At 39.7% G+C, this 18,510-nt stretch overlaps 1 protein-coding gene across 1 annotated transcript; it reads right to left on the bottom strand.

Moving 5' to 3' along the window:
- Nucleotides 1-798: 798 nt before the first annotated feature.
- RASSF6 (Ras association domain family member 6) lies at nt 799-15,268 on the bottom strand (the record flags this gene model as incomplete). The annotated part of the gene is made up of 10 exons (XM_082051247.1): nt 799-1,955; nt 2,717-2,814; nt 2,900-3,018; nt 3,927-3,978; nt 5,267-5,368; nt 5,759-5,940; nt 6,379-6,470; nt 8,018-8,169; nt 9,374-9,452; nt 15,198-15,268. The coding sequence occupies 10 exons, from the start codon at nt 15,266-15,268 to the stop codon at nt 1,880-1,882; spliced, it is 1,023 nt and encodes a 340-aa protein (XP_081907373.1). The 3' UTR covers nt 799-1,879.
- Between the last annotated feature and the right edge of the window lie 3,242 nt (nt 15,269-18,510).

The following is an 18,510-nucleotide window of genomic DNA, read 5'->3' as shown; positions in this document are numbered from 1 at the left end:
ACAACTACTCAAGCATTTACTGAATGGAACACACAACAGATATAGCCTATTCTGCATTAAAAAACAACCTAAATACTTTTTTACTGATTCTAATGACAAACAGATGGCAGCAGCACAGATCTCTGTAGCACTTGCAATTTCCCAGTGAGTGTAGACTGCTTCCCTGCTCCTGACCTTCAGCTATCTGAATCCTGCTTTGCTAACGAGTTCCCACTTGCTCCTTATAGTAACTTAAGCAGAAGAAAGCCAGAAATCCAGACAAACAGGTCTGTCCCTATTCTGACTTGAGCACAGTTTTCATAGTGCTTCTGTATACCCAGCTGGTGCCTGAGATGCATCTGGCTGCAGAGGGATGAGCAACTCAATACATGACATGGCTACAACTGTCACCTTGGAGTTTAGGTAGGACCTTGACCATGAACTACTTCAAGACGACTGGAATTTCACTTTATCTTGCAAGTACATATCTCCTGCAGCAGGTATTTGAGTGGTTCCTGGGGAAATTTCAGTGATGCTTGTGTGCATACTTTCGTTGCTTCAAGGAAGTTATTATACATTTGCACCTCTATGTTATCTAATACCATGCATCTTGATTGCTGAGTTTTTGTCACCTTTCCTCTCTATGCTCCCTTGCCCTTAGTTATTTTCCTAGACAAGATAATAGACTGCACATTAAAATGAGGCCCTGAGCACAATAGCTTCAATTAGCACAGTGATATTTCATTTTTAAATTACCATACAAATAACAGCATCTCAAGCAATGTGATGTTTTCCACATTTGATTTATTCCACAGGATTTCTAGGCAACATTTTCTACACACTGATTTCCTCATCTCACAGTATTTTTCTTATTATCTGCATAAGCCAAAGTTAGCTGAGGCAAAACACAGATACCATATAAAAGAGACAACCTAATGCAGGAGGACAATTAATTGTGCAGAAATTAGATTTTATTTGCATTTCTACAATTTGAGCTTTACTATTCAACATGACTCAACCAGACAGGATCCAACAGCTGGCTCCTGTACACTGCACTGTCCAAAAATTTCACTTGTGGGGAGGACACCAACCTGATCCTATCATGGCTGTGATGTTCAGCCTCTCTCACTAAACGCTTCTCATTTCCACCTCCAAATATAAAACATAAGAAGCAACACAGAATAATTTTTTTCAGTAACAACAACAAATACTGAGGTGCCTTCCAGGATCTGACTGAGCAGATAAAACAGTATTTAGTCAGAGTTCTTATTTTGTAGTTCAAGAGATACTTCAGAGATAAATTCTCTCATATGCTTAAGAGCCAAATAGCTATAAAGTGGGAGGGTTTCAATTTATGTTTTTCAAACTGTAGCTCAAAGCTTAAGCAAGTTAAGCATCTATTAATACCAATCTGAAGCCAGTGGGATTTCATGGTCTCTCTTGCCTATTTTTGTAAGGTAAGTGAAAAGCCTAACTGCAATCTTAGATACATAAATACCTTTTGCCACTTAACAGATAAGCTAATTTAATGTGTTAATTACTCTTTTCAGTAGAGTTATCACAATATTTTTCATATATGCTAAACTTTTGCTAATGGTTTGGAAAATGGTAGGTTTTGAAGCCTTGTGCTTTTCCCAGGATTTTTTCCCTATCTGAATTGTCAAGCTGGATTCAGCATCTGACTTCCGAGGGATTTAGTGAATCATCTTAGGTGGTTCCCAACTTGTGTTCCAGAGCTGAGGCAGCATGAGTTCAGTTTCAGTTGCATAATAAGAGAAGCTTCAGCACTTTGAACACCTTTGTGCTTTAAGTAATCTTCAGTCACAACACATGGAAGTAAACATGGTTACTGTCCTTTGGCAGAAGCGGTGCATGGAGTATTCGCAATAAACCTTTTGCATCAAACTATGGTCTCTGTTTTTTGAACAGTTCGACTATGAAGGTGCTGACATATCATACTCTTCTCTTTAAGGTACCTGAAATTAAGAGAGGGAGCAAGCATTTAAGTAGCATAGAATGCTGCGTAAGTTCAACCCAAATTTTAACATGCCAGTTGAATGGCTGAAAACTGCTGTAATGAAAGCTTTTCTCATAGAAAATGGCAATGGCTATTTACTATTTTCTTTACATTTCCCTACCACTTTGATTCAAAGTGATTATCAGATGGTAATTTGATAAAATTGTACAGACTCTCATTGCTTTTGACCTCTGATCTCAGATACATGTTCAGACATACCAGTGCGTCTATAACTTGTACCCATTGTGCATTTGAACTCTCATCAGAAGAACACACACCACTTATCAGAAGCAAAGTTTTAAAGGGATGTCAAGAATTTGGCACTAATCTAGATTAAACGCTATGGCTATCTGAATAGTATCACAGTCTTTACGGCATTTATACTTTCCAAGGAAATACGGAGCAGCAAGTAAAAACTGGGGAACCAGTGTAAAGCTTAGAACAAAAGAAGTCCAATAGAAGTGACCACAAGGATCTGAATTTTCTGGGAAGGTCCACCCATGTATATGTAGCCTAGTATTTATTCTGGAATCTTTAACAGCAACAGCTCATCTGGGGATGCAGGATACAGAAAGGATTATAAATCCCACCAAGTTTCACTCAAACAGTCACACCACAGTGCTCTAACTGCACACTGCTACATAAACCTCTTGAGCCAACCCATAACTGTAAATATTCACCTGGACTGTAAGCAACACCACTAATTTTACCTCTATTTACCTTGCAATTGTTTGTTGAATCTCCTGTTGTTCTTCTTCATTTATTCTGCGCAGAATTGATTCCAAAAAGGGAAGATGAAATTGAAGATACTGAGCAACCTATCAAGAAGACAAGAAATGCACATTAGTGAGTATGTGAATTGGGAAAAACCCTGTGAAGTTTTAGAATTGAAGATATACGTACGTCACTGCTGATCTCTTCCACATCCCTGTCCATGAGAAAAAACTTGGCAATCTTCTGGGAGGGCCCCTGCAAGAGTCTGTGCAGTAAGGGAACATCTCTGCTCCTCAGCTGCTTCTTTTCTGTGATTCAGAAGAAATGTCATGATTCACAGACCATATAACATAGCCTCTAGGTACCTCATGCAATCAGCAATCTTTTTTATTGACAAAGATCCTATCTTTGACTGACGGAAAATTATTAGATACATATCAAGTCTCTAACACATAAATGCAGGAGGACGTGTCACCTCACTTATGCTGTGCATTTTGAAATAAATTGGTATATCTGACACAAAGGAGTTGCAATTTAGGTAGCCAAGTATGCAGTTAAGAGACTGATCCAGGCCCATCAGCTTGACCAGAACTCCCTAAACTACAGCTACTCCATAACTGTGAAACATCACTTCAACTTTGTATGTTGAGATTTAAGGTACATGCCCATCAGTTCTCTCTCCTATTTTTTCAGGTTTTCCTTTTAATAAAGATTAAATCTCCTTCATCCTGAAGCAATAGAATAGATGATGCTGCATAAGCAATAATTTTCCTCTACAAAATTAGTACTTTAAACCAGGCATCTGCAAATCAAGACTACAATCCAAACCATCCAGTGTCTGTGACACTACCAGCTGGAGCCTGGCATCCCACAGCTGCAGTGTGGCTGTGCAGAACATAAGTTAGACCAGAAAAGCATCTTAAACACAGCTGTCGAATACAGGAAAAACTAAGGCCTGTTTAGCTGAACCAACCACACTCACAGGACTCAGAGCACACAGAACAAAGTACTCACATTTTCCTTGCCATCAGAGGACCACACATCTCTAACATGTCTCTAGAAAAGCCCAAAAGCCACACCATGCCTACACTGCCTAAACAAGGACAGACGCCTGGGATGAATTCTGTCACTCCCAGTTAAGCGGTGCACACGCACGCACACACACACACACAGGATAATCAGAGATGAAGCAATCAAACAGCAATGTCTGGCTTACCTCCAGATGCATGGATAATATAAAGTGCAAATTCATGTGGACTGTTTTCTATCTGTTAAACACAAAACAACAACAACAAAAATCTATTCAGACTGACTGATACACGTCCCTAACATTTAATTAGCATCAGATATTCTCTGTGCTTTTCAACTCAGATATTTAAATCTAAGTCTGAGAGTGGGATCCCGTCAGTGGAAAAGTTAAAGGATAGTGGATTTGAGTAAGATATAAAGCTGTGCTGCCATGTTCATTGTCCCTGTGCCCCACCACATCATCTTCGCTTACATTATCATGTTGCCCACATCAGCAACATGCCCTCTCAACAATAACAGATCTTTCCAGTCTCGTTTCCTTGGAACATCCTTAACTAGTTCAGACAACTTCCTTTTCAGGTGATCAGCAGATATACCAAGGGTATTAGAACTAGGGTAAAACCCTAGGACCTCTTCCTGTACACTTGTCTACACAACCACATTCAGAAAATAGCAGTCCTCCTCAACACTTACTTTTTGACTTATTCTCTACAACTTTACAACCTGCTCAGTAATTCCATTCAATATGTTATTATTCATAGCAGCCAAATTATCCTTTTTAGTGTTTCACTACCAAGTTTCACTAAGTATGTGAAGTCATTCTGCAATAGCAAATCTAGACAAGCTAAATAGAGTTATCAAAAATTGTACACTAAAAAGCTATGTAGAATAAAGATATTGGAGAAACACACAGCACTAGAGGTAAATATATATTTCTGATGGAGTATAATCATGTAATCATGTTAATGGAAGATGGTACCAAAAAAACTCCAAAGGGTGGGGGAGGGGGAGGGGGGGAAGACAGCGTGGCACTGATCTTGAGCATGATTTTTAATCCTGACTTTCTGGAGCTTTTGATGTGCCTGGATCTAACAGAACACCTACCTCAGCCACTCAGGCTATAAGAGAACTCCCTTTTGTTTCAAGCAAAAGACAATTATGAGGGCCTGTCATTAGAGGGAAGCACGGCCATGTGCATTTAACATACAGCCCTCCTCTGTGTGGGGAAATGCTGACGGTGCAGCAGCGCTTTCCTTTCCTGTGCACAAGTTTATACATTCTGTGGTTCTTCCTTCACTGGCAACGATACACTTAAAATACCTCTTCTAGACTCAAATAGCTGTGAAATATTTGTAAAATAAAACTGTTCCTTAAAAAATGCTCTTTTTTTTTTTTCTCCTATGCTCTGTTCCATGAACTATACCCTCCCAGTTATTTCCTGCCTTTCACCCAGCACTGGTATGACACAATTGATTTAACATTTCTAAACATGGCTGCACTTGCTTCTGCAACCACACAGATAGTTACCTTAAACTTTTGAAGCAATTGTTCTATTACTTGTCTTGTTCTCATCTGGCTGTTTATTCTTATTTTGGTTTCTGATCCAAAAGCTGGAGTAAAAACTGATGTCTAGGAATAAAAACAGCAGCAAAAGAGCATATTATAAGAACTCCTTTACTCAACGGCTGGGACTCAAAAGCTCCAGAGTAAGCTGTAGGGTATATAGATAAGGGCCGGCAGAGTCCTCAGGAGAAGGAAACAGCACCGCCAGGATGCAGCACCACTGAGGATCCTGCACACCCTTGCCTCATGCAGTTGGCCACACAGACTTGACCTACCTCTGAAGAAGACCCGGAAAATAGACCGCAGGGGCTGAGCCCAAGGCCCAGTGATGGGGAACAGTGGGGAGTGCCCCTCTTGGCTGAGAGGGGGCAGGGGAAGTCCAGAAGCTTGCTGGACATTTTTATATGTCCCAGTAGCCAACCTCAGATGATGAGACACAAGCATAAACATTTGTACCTCATGGTTGTAGAAATGTCCATTAATTGAAAACCTGTGAGTTTCTACTTCTGTCCTTGCTATCGTGGGGAACTTGGTCCTCTTGCGCACAGCAGCATTGCTAACAGTGCTGGGCAGGGCAGCTGAATCATGTTCCTTCTTGCTCTTGGGCTTCAGAGTACAGCTTTCGTAACATGGGTAACCTGGACAAAATGAAACCACATCAGCATATTGTACAGCTGCTCTCTACCTTCCTTGCCAGCAGCACCACAGGAGGAAGGTTCTTGGTGGAGAGATGGTTTTTGCATTATTTTTTTAGGCGGCTGGGGGGATGGTAGTAGAAGAGTGCATGGGTGTACAACTAAGAGCAACAGGCTGTTTGCGAAGGCCACACTTTAACATTTTGTTCACTTCTTGGGAATTATTTATTTGATGAAAGCACAGCCCGTTATTACTGTCTATTTGAAAAGTTATCTACACAGTAATTATCTTCACTAACCTGTCATATGCCAGTATTTCACTAGCATGCAATAGACATTTAACAGAGACAGATTTCCCTTTGCTTGTAGAGAAGGTCAAATTATTTTTGCATGGTCACAGAACAAAGAATTTTTAAGGAATGTAAGAGCACAGACACGAACTTTGCTTAAGATTCAGCTTTTCTTCAGTAGATGTCAATGTCTCCCTGCTAAGACAATGCAGATCATCAAATTCTCCCCAGCGAGTCATTCCCCTGAAACACCAAACATACAGTTACAGTTAATTACTCCTCATTAACTCAGTGAATTAAATTTATCCTGTAGCCAGGCTTCACATAATACATTCCTATTGCTGTTCAAAACTGTATAGATTATGACTACAGACTTCACTGTAGTATATGAAGGCAGTAATTTTTAGCTCAGATTGTAATAAAACTAGTTGGTAATGTGTGGTATGACTAGGGATCCCAAATGCAACAGTCCTATTTAGAGCCTGTTGAACGTTGACCATGATGTTCCTTAAATTATTTGTAGTAATTCTTTATCTGTTTTATAGCAATGCCTTGGATAAACCACAGGAAGGATAGCAGGCAGGCATACAGAAAAAGAACTCCATGTATTATAGTTTAAACAAACAGTCATAAGACACATCATGTCTTAACACAGATGGAGACATGAAAGATTAAGTTACCCCACTGGCCTCTCATGTTATCCAAACCATTTCTGTAGGGGAACACGGAGTTCAGTGCAGCCTGCTTCAAACCCCAGATTTCTTTATGCCAATACTTCTATAAATCATTGCATAAACTCTCTAGCAATAAGTCTTTGGTTTGTTACTGCTCTAATGGAAAATAAACCAATTTTCAGGAAAAATATTAAAAACTCATTTCATATATATATTCAAAACAATATTCAACTAACTCCAATGAACGGGCCAAAAACAATCTCAGTTTTGTTCCATACATTTAAAAAGTTCATTCAAGATCAAACAGTCAAGATGCTCTGCCTACCTTAAAAAAGCAAGTCAGGGCAGCTTCCTGTTTCTGTTATCATTAATTAATATTTACCTTAAGATTCAAATCTCCACCGGTCATATGTTTCTTAAGAAATAAAAGGCAAAGCTAAACTTGAACTGCCTAAAAGGCCACACACACCCCATACCACTAGACCTGGTCAAGGTAAACAAAGAGAACCAGATTTGCCTCAGACTCAAGTTGTTTGTTAGTTACTCCTGACAAGTGACATCCCTTAATGTCAAAAGCAAGAGACAGGGATTTTACCGGAGCTACACTGGGTGGTAGAATTAAATCCACAGTTCAAACATGTACCATGCGCAGCTTAAGGCAGTGGGTAATTAAGAAAGTGAGCCCTTGAATACAAAAATTATCAGGGAATTGTTCAGGGTAAACATTGGCTTAGCCTCCTTATTACACATTACTCAGTTTTAGTTCATCAGATGTAATTAAAAAAAAAAAAAAAAAATCACTAACCAAGGTTTGGGAAATAGTGTTCAAAACAAAAAGAATAAATACTCTAAGCACCTACCTCCATTTTTTTTTTTTTTTTTTTAAAGATAGGCCAAATATAGCAAGTGTCAGATCAGCACAATGCACTCTAACATGAAACATCACAGGCAGCAGTCTGAAGAAGCAGATGATCTGTGTGTATTTCTAAGGTGTTTTAACAGAATTCGCATGGCCAAAGCCCTGGCTTTAACTTCGCCTTGAGAAGCAATGGTGTCACACCTGAGGTGCCTTGGAAAGTAACCTGTGATAGACAATAGCTTACCACTAACCCTTACCTTTTACTAGGGAACAAACCCACACTTTCTGTGGACTTCAAAGTTACAAAAGAGGGTATCTGCTTCTCATCCTGAATTTTTAATTGGATAGGATGTCGGACTCCCCAAAATATAAACAAGATCCCTTCAATAAATGGTTTGCTTCCTTCTTGCTGGGGGGGGGAGGGGGGGGGAAAGAAAAAAAAAAAAGAGTATATAAAAAGTAAGCAGTGCTGCATATTAACCAAATAATAATAGACTGATAACAATTGATTTCTACTCAAATTAACAGGAACATGTTGAAATTGGTCAAGACAGAGTCCTGGAACAGGTTACCCAGAGAGTTCATGTAATCCCCATCCATAAGGTATTTGCAAAACAGCTAAAGCTACTGCTGACCTGATCTCACTTCAGCCTTAGTAGGACTTTAACCAAGAGTTTTTCCAAGCAACATGTCTGCAGCTCCATGCAATTATAAGTCAAATCCTATTTGTTCTACTTGTACGACTAGCTCTTCTGAAACCAGGGCACTAAGAAGGTAGGAAGGGGAAGAATTACTGCTGGTAAATGAAAAAGAAGCAGTTAATGAATTTGTCCTTGTTGACGCAGGGCACTGCATCAGTCCAAACACCGTTATCGGTCCCATTCTTTTTGACATCAAACTGTCACAGCAGAATGAGCTCAGACAGAAAAGGACTACCTGTTCTCAGACCATTTTTGCTCCAAATTTCTCTCAGTGTCCTTTTTGGGTCTTAATATCAGCAGAACAAGAGAAATGCAGCTTGTGAAGGAGAAGGAAGTTCAGACCTCTAAACAAGGCACTCTGTGGTATGAGAGACAGTTCATACTTCCATCATTCCTTCAGTGCCACAGGCTCTTCTAGTCTGCACAGAAGACACATTCCTGGGGCTATGCTTACGAGTGTACTGTAGATTTAACATTTGAGGAAAAAGTGACAGTATCTCCTTGACCAGAGTGATGGTAGTCCTGCCATCACATGCTTTTGGCTCAAGCAAGAGGGACAAGGGGGAACTGCACACTGAAGATTTGCAGTTCTGCTCACTCCCAGCTAATAATACAAGATTTCAGAAGTCACCTCAAAGAATGATTTCCTGTGGTACATGCAATGCGATGGTGAGGAGATCACACTTAAAAATCTGAAACTCTCACTAGTCTGAACATACCTATTTCTGTTCTCTTCACAGAATCTGACTCTCGCTGTGCTGTTTTGTTTACAGTGAAATACTCCATCTAATATACTAACACAAAACAGGTATCTCACACCGTTCAGCATAGCTGCATTAAACATCAGCACCTGTTACTGCTTTTCCTACTGTTATGCTGTGCTTTTTGTATTATTTTTACATAGACCCTTACCTGATTATATGACAGCTGCAGATTTTCTTGATCAGAATAGTAAGAGTTGTAAGCCTTCAGAAGAGAACTGAGCTGCTCTCTAAAATAAAAGATCACAATGAAAACAATAATTTTTAAACATCTCTGTCACTGTAAAATCCAGGTGATAAGTGGCAGCGTAACACCCTGTATCTGTGTTACCCACTGAATCTTTGTAAATGTTTGTTAATGATTAATACAGGAACTCCAGGAATAAAATTTTGTCAAGATCCTGGATTGCTTCTAAGTTGTTTGTTTAAAGACCTGATACACAGCGGAAATTAATTAGTCACAGTCTGATGTGATGTAATAACAATGCCCTAGAATAACTTGTACTTCGGTCTTCCGTTACAGTTATGAGGAGAAAGCAAGCAGGAACAACACTCCCGTGCACAAATGTTGCAAATGAAGTAGGTTACAATTTGTTTTCCCCACATGGTGGTTTCCATGTGTTTTTTTGTACTTTTTTCAGATACTCTTCTTATTTCAAAATATCTACAGCATACTTAGACAAAACACTTGAGTTTCTTTATACTTGAAACATAACAGATTTGCACTAAGTCTTTGCTCAGTAGAAAAAAGATGAAGAGAACCTCTTTCAACAAGCAAGGATAAGCCTGCCCATCATCTCAGATTTCAAATAGAAATTCATGATGCAATTGAAAAAAAGTAGTATAGTGTTCTGCTGCAAAAACACTGCATAGAGGCAGGAAGGCAATGTGAGACACGCTGGTGCTAATTATGTTTAAAACTTAGTATTTAAGACCCACATTGGGAAATAACTATGCCTCTCTCCACCTTTCAAAAACTTGCAACACTGCAGAAGAAGAGAGTTTCAGAAAATGGTTCAAATTTGATGACATTTCAAAATTACCAAATTAGAGCTACTGCACAGCCGAGTTGCTAGGCCATGGCCTCTGCCTCCTCCCTTTGGCAACTTCATCTGGAAAGAACTTTAGCTACTGGATTTTAACTGAATGATTGCCAAACCTTCTGGGAAATTCCAGCAGAGACTGAGCTGCTTTTGAAGAAGGAGACACACCAAGTTGACAGGGTCCGAAGAAGAGCAAGGGGAGTGATAAGTGGTATGAATCATGATGAAGACAAGCAAGTTGCAGCTCAGGTTAAAGGAGGGCTGAACAAAGACAGAATTAAGTGATGTCTATTTCAGGACCATCAAGAATGAAATGCTCTTCCCCAAACCAATTAAACAGCAAACATTTAGACTGTAATTCAAGAAAGCAATTTCCACCAGCAGAGACAATTAGACATGGGAAACAATTGCATGGAAAGGTACGCATTCTTCCTCACAGACAAACCCTGAAGCACCAAATGAGATGAATAACCATCAAAATGGTTTAATGTACTGTCTTGCAGTGGTGAGTGAAGACACCAAGTTTGTTTCCAAATACTGTATATTACTTCCATGTTTTTGTCTAGTATGAGATAATATAACAGCCAAAATGTAGGCAAAACACATCTCTCAGTAAGTTCCACAGAGACTTATTGAAACTATTTAAGAGTTATGTACTACCAGAAGCACAATTGCAACTTCTACATCAATTTTAAGTTAAAAAAAAAATATGAAAAAAATAAAACAAAAACTCACACCACAACAAAACACCCCAAAACCAAAAGTTGACTTCTAACACTGTCACAAAAAAAAAAAACACAAACCACCACACCCCAAAAAAACCCCAAAAAACCACACACACAAGAATGCTACTCAGTAGTACTCAGTAGAAATCACATTTTAAATATTTCACCAGATTTCACCAAGAACAAAGAAATAACATCAGAGGTGCAGGAATATATGAACCAAAACCATATACAAAATATTACACACCTCCTTCTACAAGAGATATATTTAGAGAGAGGGGCTTCACAATACAGCCTTGGGGAACAGGAAACACTATCATGTATAGTTTCAGCAGAATTTTTAACAGTTGTTTTCCTGTAAAAGTCACAACACACCTACATCCCAAATTGCAAGGATATTATCAGTGGTGACAGTGGCACTCTTATCAGAGATTACAAACCAAAGAGTGATCTCTCCCCTAAGAACAGGAACAAGACCAGCTTGTTAGTTGTTGCAAAGAAGACCAGAAGGATATTTTCAAGGGGGAAGTCAATGTTATTTCATAGCATCCCTCTGATCAGACTATGCCTCAATTTACTCAAGCTGACCGTTTAAATGCCTGCACAGTTGACTGTGTAAACTTAAAAAACAAACAAACAAACAAAAAATCAGCATTGCTCAGGGGATCTCACCTAAGATATTAGGAAATGCCAAGAAATCAGTGCAAGAGAATAGGAAAAGGATGGATTACACTAATAAATGCAAATAATGTAGGTGGAAACTGCTATGTTTGATTTTAAGTGTACCAACTAGACAATGGAAGTATCTTTTGTGACACTGTCATACGGTCTTACTCCAGCAGCCTACACCTTCTTCTGTGGCTTATGATGCACACACTCTCCTTTCATCTTCAGCCTTCGCTGTCCACAGTCCCTTCAAGAGCTCAAGCAGGAACTTTCAACAGGGTGAGGTTTCTCAGTCACCTGGTACTATTTCTATGTTTCCAAAGAATCTGGATACATATCTCTTAATAACACTAAGCAGAACTATATCATGGTGTGTCTCTACATGGGATACAGACATGTAGCACCTGCTTCTTCCTTTGGAGTGAGGCAGGCAGACATCTGACAGGCTGGAGAGGGAAGTAGGGGGGGAGCTTGGAGGCCAGTTAGCGTGTGTGTGCGCATGTTCTTGGAGTGGGGGGAATGCAGAGTGTACAAGTGAAAAACTTCCCCTGGCATACTCTATCCATTCCTTGCTCCACCTAATAAATCAAACTTGGCAATGTGCTGTTAGCTGGTGAGAAGGGAGTATATAAACCAGGCTTTCATTCAGCAGGTAACATTAGGACAAGGGCTGCACCACTAAACTCAATAAGGTTAACTGGATTCTCTTCTAACACTCTGGATGTAAACTATTTACTTTGTTAACTTACTGCAACTCCTCAAAACATATTTTGAAGTGGCTTTATCAAGAGTGCTGGGCTCTAAAACAGCATTTTCAACATTTATTTCAAATCACTTTCATCTTAAATCCTAGTAACATGGGTGGTGAAAGCCTTTATTTAATTGTGTTGGAATAGCTCATCACAGGTTCTTCGTGTCTCGTGAGCTATGAGGGATCATATTTGGGTCAACCCACAAAAAGTGTTAATGGACTTCGATATGAATCAGGTATAAGCAAAATTTTGATCACATCGGCTAAAGGTCAGCAAGATTAAGGACATCTTGGCCTCATAGACAGGCAAAATACATATGCAATATAAGATTAACATACAAGTAGGAGAGATGTAGGTTTTTTTGACCTATGTTGTGATAGACCTGCTTGTGGAATGTTTAAAACCTAAGTCTTTTTATGCTTGGGAGCCTAATATCTTTGGCAATCATTTTATTGACAGCTGTTATTTTTTTCAAGCTTTTTCCAGGTAAAAAGTTGGGTAGATCAGTTCCCTGAAGACAGATTAGGAATACATATGGATTTAGGTCACAATCTGAGACCCAGCTGTTACTCTTAGTCCATGTTGGCAGCATAGGCAAATAAAATCACAGTCTAAAAGCACTAAGTGATGTTTTAAGGGCTATCTCTGAGGCAGATGCCATTTCTCAGAGTAAGCTCTGAAAATTTCCACTTAGTTTCTTGCATTGTCTAGAAAAACTTTCCAGTAACTTCCACAGAAGTTTGCACATTGAAATCTTTCAAGTTTCAGTCTTGCATTAGTGCAAGCAGCTGTGATGAACCACACAAGCCATTAGAAAAGCCCTGAGGGAGAGATTTAACAGTAGCTCACACTGACTCATTTGTCCTTGTGTAGTGGAGAGATGACAGAAAAGAAAAATTTATTTTTTTTTTTAGCACCAAAATGAAGCAACACATGCACCAGCCTACTAGTTCTAGAACGAGTCTTAGTGTAACACAACTTCACTACAGAGGCCCAAAGATGGCCCTAATCAAGATCCAGATGGTTGTCATCTCAGAGTTATGCTGCCAGAAAAATCAGTGGCTTTTGTTGTTTTGCAAGACTGATCCCCATAGCACAGCTTTTTGACAACAGCCGAATGCAGCCATCAACAGAAGCCAAAGATAAGTAACTGGTAGAAGGACAGTGATAAACCCAAAAAAAGGTAATGTTTACTGCAGATTCACCACTTTCTTCAGTAAAGAAGGTAGGATACAAGGGAGAAGTAAGGTCAAGGCTCGCAGTGGTAAACCACAAGAGATCCCAAATTCTGTTCATTCCAAATACTAAACCAGAACAATTCACCTGTGTCCTCTTCTCCCCTAAGCCTTGTGCATTCATCCATGGATATTTATGACAGCTATGCTTAAAGACACAATATTTCAGCCAGCCAAATAATCTCACATGCTTTGGTCAGCCTTTTGATCCAGCCATTGTGTAATTCCCAAAGAGCAGGCTTGCCATGCCAGCAAGATTTGCATGATACCACTGGAAGAGTAGTTACCCAACAGCAGATTCAAGGCATAGGTGAGGGATGATAGTCTGGAAATTCCACTGGGAGCAAGTTTGAGTACATATGGAATACACTAGTGATTCTTGAAATGCTTATTAGTTTTTTCTTAAGGCAAAGAAGCATGAAAAGTGCTTTAAACCATGACTGTAATGCAAAATGGTCTTGATCAGGAGGAAAAAACCACCACCACAAAAACCACAACACACAAAAACAAAAAAAAAAAAACAAAAAACAAAAACAAAAAAAAAAACCAAAAACAAAAACACAAAGACACTGGTTCATTTAGAACATTTCCAAATGCTTTTGTATGCCATACAAAAGTTCACACAGATTAATTACCCCTGATGTAGAAGCAGTATGTCCCAAAGCAGCATCAATACAAAGAGAACAACTATTTAGGAGAAGGGAAGGGATGCTTTTATTGCTTGTCTGTTTTGGGCAAAGCTCCAACACTCCTCCTTAAGAAGGGAGAAATGAAGAGCAGTGCTTATGCTGCATATAAGAGTATCAGGATTCAGATGCAAATACCTATGGCAGCACAAGACATTTTACCCTAGGCTCCATCCCTGGGTGCATTTATGGTTTGCTTCTTCAGCGGTCCCACAGAAACATCAAGAGGCATGGAAGTGAAGTGAGAAAAGAGCCCCCGCTTCCAACTCCTGTGCTCTGGGGAGCAAGGGAAAATTTAATCCCCTAAAAAAGTGATGGAACTACATGCCAGGAGAGCCAGGGTTTATGGCACCATTTGGAAGAATTCCTACCAGCCAGATTTAACTGTGGAAAAGCAGCCCACAAAAGCCAGTCCAAGTGAAATTCCAAGCTTTTTAAAGAACCACTTTCACTTGCCACAGAATAGAGATTGCAGCCTGACTGGTCTTTCTGCAAATAAAGCCTGCCATCTGGGGCTAGAGATGAAAACCTGTATCTTAAACAAGTAGAGCTCGAGTTAAACACTGGAATTCATGCTCCATTCCACTCGATTTCAAAGATAGGAAGGTCTTCTTCCCTAATATGAAATTTTATTTCAGTATCCACTAAAAATACGGTTTTACCTAATGAACAAAATGCACAGACCAAAAGCTTTAATGTTCTGTTCTTCAAAATCCAAATAAAGGGCAACTTTGTCCTGTAGATACTTCACAGAAGGCAAGTTGTAGGAATTGCTGCTGCTATGGGCTCAGCTCCCTACAGGATCCTCTGAGTAGGGGGGACTAGCTTGAATTAATTGTCATTAAATGTAGGGGTTTTAATAATTTACCTTGTTATTGACTTCTCCTCATTGATGGAAACAGATGGTAGATGCTGTGCTTTCATAGTCACTTTCTTCATTTATTCAGAAGAGATGAAACTCAAAAGGTAAAAAAAAAAAAAAAAAAAAAGAATTTACATCCACTAATGCCACTAACAAAAATACATGGTAAACACAACAATAAAACTTTAGTTTGCTAAATGACACAGGCCCAGACACTCATTTTAAGGGCTGACTACACCATATTTGGACAACTTCGCACTTGGCATTAACACCTAAATATTTCCCACTCCTAGTAAAAAAAGCCTTTCCCACCAAGTACATCACAGTACCTTAAATCCCAAATACTACACATACAAGTAGTTTTAGGATTACTCTACTACTCAATGATCATTCTTCACTTGCTAGCAGACTGAGACTGCAACCCATTTTCTGGTTAGCATTCATTTGTTAATTATGGATAGAGCATTGCCTGGGATCACGACTCCGCAAACCACCCTTAACCAGGTTTGTGAAATTAAACAAGAGGTGTTGATCATTGGCAGAGTCCTGCAGCACAAAAAGAAAGCAGTTGAGACACTACAGAGAGAACAAGGTTATAATTAAAGTGAAGTAGCAATATAATTTACAGGTCTCCATGTAGTGATTCTAGCGCACCATGTAGGCAGCAAGCCAGACCCACGAGACTCCAACAATGGATTTCTCAGTAAGCTTAATTATGGAGTCTTGGCCACTTTCATTCCCCCTCAGATACTAGAAGAACAGGCAGACTGAGGAAAGTAAGTGAAGAGACTCGGACTCAAGATTGACAACTGATACTCCACTGAAAGAAACCTTAATCTCAGCTCAAGAAGTGTTTTTCTGAGATGGGGAAAAAAGCAACCAAGCCAACCAACCAAAACAAAACCAAGAATCACACTTAAAACAATAAGATCTCTACAGACTGCAATGGAAGTGGATTACTCCACTTTTTATTTTTCTCTTGCTTAGGCATGATGACAGAGGAATCTGCCTAACAGCACGCAATGTCCTTCCTCCCTTGTGCCAGGAGACTGACTAGAATCTCATCTCACACTGCATTGGACAGAGCCTGGTCCTGGTGAGACCACATCTGGAGTATTGTGTCCAGTTCTGGGCCCCTCAGTTCAAGAAGGACAGGGAAATGCTGGAGAGAGTCCAGCGCAGGGGAACAAAGATGATTAAGGGAGTGGAGCACCTCCCTTATGAGGAAAGGCTGAGGAAGCTGGGTCTCTTTAGCTTGGAGAAGAGGAGACTGAGGGGTGACCTCATTAATGTTTACAAATATGTAAAGGGTGAGTATCACGAGGATGGAGCCAGGCTCTTTCCGGTGACAACCAATGGTAAGACAAGGGGTAATGGGTTCAAACTGGAACACAAGAGGTTCCACTTAAATTTGAGAAGAAACTTCTTCTCAGTGAGGGTGACAGAACACTGGAACAGGCTGCCCAGGGCTGTTGTGGAGTCTCCTACTCTGGAGACATTCAAAACCCACCTGGACACTTTCCTGTGTAACCTCATCTAAGCGTTCCTGCTCCGGCAGGGGGATTGGACTAGATGATCTTTTGAGGTCCCTTCCAATCCCTAACATTCTGTGATTCTGTGGTCAAAGATGTCTGAAAACTGTTCTCTATAGTACTCATGACAAGTAGCATTCAGAAAATAAATTCAGAAGAGAAATTAAAAGCTTGAAAAGATCAGGGCTGCCTTAAGAGTTAGCGCCTAGCTTCTGTGCAACCTATCCTAAACTACTGAGCTGCTTTTTTAGAAGAATAGAATCATTTAGGCCTGAAAAGAAGTTACATAAACCTTCCATAGTCATAGATGAACAGCTTCTAAAAATATATATGTGGACAAATGAGAAGTTTTGCAGAAAAATACATTATCTTCAACCTACAAAAGATACAGGAAGTTATTTCACAACCTCTAAAACTGAGGGCGCTACCAAAATGAGCTTTATGCAAGGAACAGGGATTTCTAATAGCCCTTCACCAGTAGTTCACCAAAAAAAGTAGGAAGGCTCCCATATATCCCCTGTCCTTTGGGTGACATCCACTGAGGCAAAAACATACCTGAAAACCAAATAAACCCAGGGACCTCTGTACAGACATGAGACTGTATATAAGGAAGAGATTGCTGTACGCTGGGATAATAGTGTTGGTTTATTGCCTCTGAAATCAGTTCAGTAACCATTGGCCGCACCTTGAAACCTGCTTTTATGTGATTTATTAATACCTCCAACTGAATCAACTGCCTCTGCCAATCTAATTGCAAAACAATTTCAGAAGATGCAGAGGAGTTTATGTACATTGGCACCTGAGCAACTGGATATACACTAAGCTTCCTCCCATCTGTCAGGAAACAACATGTTCAGAAGAGCAGATAGCCAAGTCACCACTATTAAACATCAAGCATTGACGCTAGCAAGATCTAGCACTGCTTCATTGCACATAATTGCATTCTTTTCAATATAAATTTGACCTGGAAACGATTCATATGAAAGAAAAAGCCGATCTCTACAGATTAAGAGAAGTGACCTTTACACACACACACTGAAAAAGTGAGATAATCACTGAACTATCTGTTCTGTTTCAAAGTGAAAGGCTCTCACTAAATTAGTTGCCTTAAAAGCCTTATGCATATCTTAAATTAGGCAGTTGCCATTAAAATGAAACAAACCGGAAAACTAGTGGGTGATGGAAATAATTCTTCACTGATGCTCCCCCCGTTCTCTCACTCTCTGGCTGATTAGCCTGGACAAATAATGACCTTTTCTCCTACAGTTGGCACAGAAGCACAAAAAATGCTTGTTACATTTTCCTCAGTTATGTGACCTGTTTTACTTACCGGGCTTGTACAAAACACTTCCAGACAGCCAGTTCACCCTAGAGATAAAACACTTCCATGTACCCTTCCCATCATCAGCCAGCAGGTTGAGAACACGCAATGACGTTCCCAGCACAATTATTCGACACCAAAAATGACAGTATATTTACACTGGTGCTCCACAGATCCATAAAGCTGTCACATTTTCTACCACCTCCCAGTATTTGTTTTCCATATCACTTCCCCATAGCTCTTTTGAGGAAACAAACAGGGGAAGAAAGATTTTTTTTTTTATTTTTCATAAATCACATTCATTTGAAATAACAAGAAGTGCACAAACTTTTCAGTTCTTCCAAAAGTGTGTGACTGTGGCCATCTATTCACAACTATCTCCAGATGTGCTCAGTGTCAGACAGTTGACTTCATCATTACACTAAATTGGACTACAACCACAAAATTCTCTCAGATAGGAAGACTT

Source organism: Streptopelia decaocto, assembly GCF_964273445.1.
Source record: "Streptopelia decaocto genome assembly, chromosome: 4".
Classification (NCBI taxonomy): Eukaryota; Metazoa; Chordata; class Aves; order Columbiformes; family Columbidae; genus Streptopelia; species Streptopelia decaocto.
This window is presented reverse-complemented; position numbering and strand designations above follow the sequence as displayed.